At 59.5% G+C, this 4385-nt stretch overlaps 1 protein-coding gene across 1 annotated transcript in view; it reads right to left on the bottom strand.

Moving 5' to 3' along the window:
- Window positions 1–1391: 1391 nt before the first annotated feature.
- The window catches only part of LOC103778140 (peroxisome proliferator-activated receptor gamma coactivator-related protein 1-like), a gene marked incomplete at its 5' end in the record, with an annotated part of 4767 nt that continues 1773 nt past the window's right edge, over window positions 1392–4385 (bottom strand). Inside the window, 6 exons of the mRNA XM_008945710.1 lie at window positions 1392–1737; window positions 2062–2213; window positions 2351–2472; window positions 2708–2771; window positions 2932–3105; window positions 4257–4352. Coding sequence (XP_008943958.1) covers window positions 1634–1737; window positions 2062–2213; window positions 2351–2472; window positions 2708–2771; window positions 2932–3105; window positions 4257–4352 — 712 coding nt within the window. The remainder of the gene's footprint in view (window positions 1738–2061; window positions 2214–2350; window positions 2473–2707; window positions 2772–2931; window positions 3106–4256; window positions 4353–4385) is intronic.

The raw sequence follows: 4385 nt of genomic DNA, 5'->3' as shown, positions 1-4385 counted from the left end.
TCCATCCTGGGGACAAGTGGGCTGCAGCCACTGTGCTAATCCCAGACTACAGGGTTGCAGCAGCATGCCCCAGGCACACCCCCAGAAGTCCTTGCAGGCCCAAGCATGAGACAAGTGGCAGCATCAGCTTGGCTTACTCCCCCACCCTGCACCACGCCTGCTGGACACCCCACCCTGGGTTTATTGCTGCTATTTCCCTTCCTGCTCTCCTACTAGAGAAGTGGGCTCTGCCACCATCAAGCAAGGGGTCTGGGGGGACTTTGACAAGCTCCCTCCCACCCCAGGCACTGTAAGGAGCCCTGGGGGGGATCCATCCACTGCCCATCCTTTCCATCCACACTCCTCCAGCTCTGCAGAGCCCAGCTGGGCAGCTGTAGTATCCCCTACCCCAGAGTGTGCTGAGAGGGAACCCAACCAGGCACCACTGCACCCTGACCAACCCTGTTCCAGTCCTGAAGTCAGGATGCTTGATGTCATCTCAGGGTTCCCAGCAGCACTGCCAGCTCAGCTGCACTCAGAGCCTGGGGATCCCCAGGGTTGTCCCAGCCCACAGCAGGACTTTTCTTTGGCTGCCAGCACAAGGGTGGGTGCAGGGCCCTGGCACTGCTGGATCAGGGTGAGGTGTATAGAAGATGCTCGTCAGCAGGCCCAAGCCCTGAAGTACAGAAGGCTTTTTTTGCCTTTTGTATTTGATTATAAAAACTGTGTGGGATCACCCTTCTCCTCCGTGAGCTGCAGCGCACTGTGGGGGTCTGGACAGGCACCCTACGTCCCCTCCCCGTCACTGTCCACCCTTCCTCTGCCAAGCTCTATCCTGCTGGGTTCTGTCCACCGCAGGTGCCTATAACTTCTCTGCAGTCACACCCACACTTCTCCCTCAGGGATACCCAGAGATGAGATGTCAGACACCTCTCTCCTTCTGGCAAGCTGGAGCAAACCCAATGGGGGACAAGCAGTTGCGCATGCTGCCCTCGGGGCGGGCAGACCCCTGCCAAGGGGCTGAGCGCCCTGTACCCCAGTCCACAGCGGGGAGCAGTGGTGGAGGAGGATCTTGCACTGCCCCCCCGTGGCCACCACGGGAGATGCAGGTGGCCGCAAATCCCAGCTGGGTGCCTTTGCTTTTGTTCGCTCCAGCAAAGCCCGAGAGAGGCAGTCCTCAAAGAGGTGTTCACCCCGTGCCAGGCCATCTGTGGCCCAGACCCCTCAGAGTGATTTGGTGACCCCAGTCCTGCCCCACCTTCCCCGGACCCCCGACTCCTGCACCCAGACCCCAACCTGTGCTACCTCTGATGGGGCCAGACCCTAGCACAGAGTCCCAGGGTCCCACGGTGCACAGCCTGAGCCCACGCCTGGGAACGGCCCACATGAAAGAGCAGACGAGGCAGCGCTGCTGTTTGGGCATCCACATTTATTTCACGGCTGAGGCAAGCCTGGGGCTGCCATTCACAGGGGCCCCTCTAGTCAAGGCAATGACCCGTCCTCCTTAAATACCGGTTATAAAACGAATTTCTTTTTTTTCCTTTTTCTTTTTCTTAAAAACCCCATCTCCCCCTCTCTCTCTCCCCTCTCCATACTTTTTTGTCTTTTGTATTTGAGTATAAAAGTGGGGGCGGGTGCTCCGCCTCGCCTGCTGCTACCTCCGCAGGTTGCGCTGTGCCTGCCGCAGCAGCGTGTCGAAGTCCAGGGAGTCAAACTTGCTCTTCACAGGGGCCGGGTCGAAATCCTCCCGGTTTGAGTCTGGAAGACACAGGGAGAGGCTGCCTGGAGCCATGGTGACACTGGCCACAGTTCTGGCCATCCCCACAGCAACTTCTCCCCATCTCGCTTCGCATGCCAACCTCTAGACCCAGAGCTGAGCTGGCTGAGGACCGGACATGGCCTCCATCCCAGCGCTGGAGGGATGGGGAGCCCCTGTCCAACCTCCCCTCAGGGCAGGGCTATCCCTGGGCATGGCCCTGTCCGGTCAAGTCTGAAGGACCCCAAGGATGGGGACCCCAACAGCTCTGGGAAGGAGAGAGGATGCAGGGTGCCACCTCCCGAATCAGGGTCTGCGTGACTCACCCAAGTCGGCATAGTTCCTCCTGCAGAACTGCCGGCGGCCGCCGAAGCACAGGTCGAAGGGCTGCTCATCCGGGCGCCGCAGCTTGTGCCCACTCTCGATGGCAGCAAAGGCTTCCTCGGCATAGCGGTAGGTGACAAAGCCGTAGTTGTCCCTGGCGACAGAGAAGAAGGAAGGAGATGAGCAGCAGCACGGTATGTTCGTCCCTCCTCGGTCTGCACCGTCGCCTTGAGGAATGGGAAAAAGTCCGAGAGGAGGCAGCACGCCGGCCCCCGCCCCCGCAGCGCTTACCCCTCGGAGCGGAAGTGCAGCGTGCACTCCTCGATGTCCCCGAACACGGAGAAGCGGTGCCGCAGCTCCGACCGCGTCATCCTGCTGGGGATCTTGCCAATGAACACCACTCGCCGCTCCTCCTGCGGGCAGGGATGCGCCGGCCCGTGAGAGGGAACGGGGGGCACTTGGTGTCTCCGAGCCCTCCCAGTGAGCAGGACCCCTCGCTCAGAGCACCCTTCCTGCATCGCCACCCACAACACCGTGCCCTGGGCAGAGCCTCCCAGCAACGCTGCAACCCCATGGCTTGCTGGGGTGATGAAAGGGATGTGAACGTCCAGATCTCCAGCCCCAGCTTCCCAGCCCACCACCACTCACTATTGCACGTTCCTTCTGGAGGATCCTCTGCCTTTGGTAGTGGTCCTGTGCATCGTAACTGTATCTGGCGGGGCAGAAACCGGACTTGTAAGATACAGGGTCATGGTGGGATGTAGAATAGTGTGATCCCAGATGCAGGGGAGATACTGAAGGAGCGGGTCCACCCCTGCCCGGGACACAGGAGGCCAGATGGGCTGGGGGAGCTCACACTCCTGCACGCTCACCTTCTCCACCTGTTACTCCTCCTGCGGGGTGAGGGGGAGCGGGACTGGCTGCGGGACGTGGACCTGGATGAGTAGGAGGATGCCGATGACGAGGATGAGGACCTGTCCCGGGACCTGCCACATGAACCACAGCTGGAACGGGAGGAGGAGCTGTGCGAACATCTTGAGCGGTACCTAGGGGAAGGAGAGACACAGCTCAGCGACACGTCCTTCCCATACCCAACACCGTGAGGCTCCAGAGAAGAAAAGGCCCTTCACCCTCCTCACGGTACCCAGCAGAACCCATCCCTAGGGTGGGCTGGGTTATGGAAACCTCCACCCATTTGCTGGGGCAGTAACGACACTAAAGAGATGTTGCCCTATTTGGCTCCAAACACCACAGCAAAAAGGGAGCAGGCTCACAACAGGTACAGCCCCTGAAGAGCAAGAAGTAGTCACAAAGGAACCATGCAGCACATGGCTGTGACCAGGCAAGGGCCCAGGAGGGGCCGTGCTGAGACCCACATGGTGCACAGTATGACACTGGAGCCACCACACCCGCACAGCACTGAACAGCTATGCAAATGGAGACCATACGTGTCCCTGAACACACCAAGGCCCTTTTCAGCTCCAGCCTCCACACCTGCTGACCACCAATGGAAGGGCCTTAGCTGGACAAGCCCTTCATGCCCAGTGACCTAGGATGTCTCCAGATGTGGCTGAACATGCAGCAAAGGGTGGATGAGGTATCCCTTGCCAGCTCTGGTGCCTCACACCCAGCTGGGATAAGCTGTGCATTGTTTGGATGCACAAGGACTCCAAAAGAAATGCAGCCCACAGAGACCAAGCTGCCCCACTTTCCTACACAGCCACCTCCACAAGGAGTGTGGAGAATCCCCAAGGCAGCCAAGGCAGACAGGTTTTTCTCTGCTTGCCTCCAGCGGCTCCCTGTGGCTCCTTCTCATTTCTACATCTAGGGCTGCACCAGTTCCACAGCACAAACACCAACACCTGCGATAATTCTCCAGAAAGCATCCGAAAGCCGAGGTGCAGCCAAGGACTCACGCCATGGTCTTCCAGGAGGAGTAAGGAAGCCTGGCTCAGTGGTGGCTTTGCAGGCACACCTGTGCCCAGATGTGGGGTTCAGCCAGACACCCACTGGCAGGGTGTTGCAGCAGCTCCCACGGTCTCTGCAAGCCAGGCACCCCTTCAGAAGGGCCACAAGGACAGAAAGATCAAATACAGCCATTAAGTAGGTCCATAAAGAGGTGTCTGGGCATCCTCACAGAAGGCTGGCCACCAGGCAATCACCCAAAGAGCAAGCAGACAGACTCTCCCCCGCCTACCTTCGCCATCGCTTGGGCGGTGGGGAGAACGACCGTGACCGCGATCGGGAAGAGGAGGAAGAAGATGAAGACGAGGACTCGCTAGCTCCATCTGAACTGGAGCTGAAAGAACGGCTGGCACGGCTCCGG

The sequence above is a fragment of the Merops nubicus genome, unplaced genomic scaffold, assembly GCF_000691845.1.
Source record: "Merops nubicus isolate BGI_N331 unplaced genomic scaffold, ASM69184v1 scaffold26208, whole genome shotgun sequence".
Classification (NCBI taxonomy): Eukaryota; Metazoa; Chordata; class Aves; order Coraciiformes; family Meropidae; genus Merops; species Merops nubicus.
The sequence above is the reverse complement of the archived record's forward strand: the minus strand, read 5'-3'. Positions and strand labels throughout refer to the sequence as shown.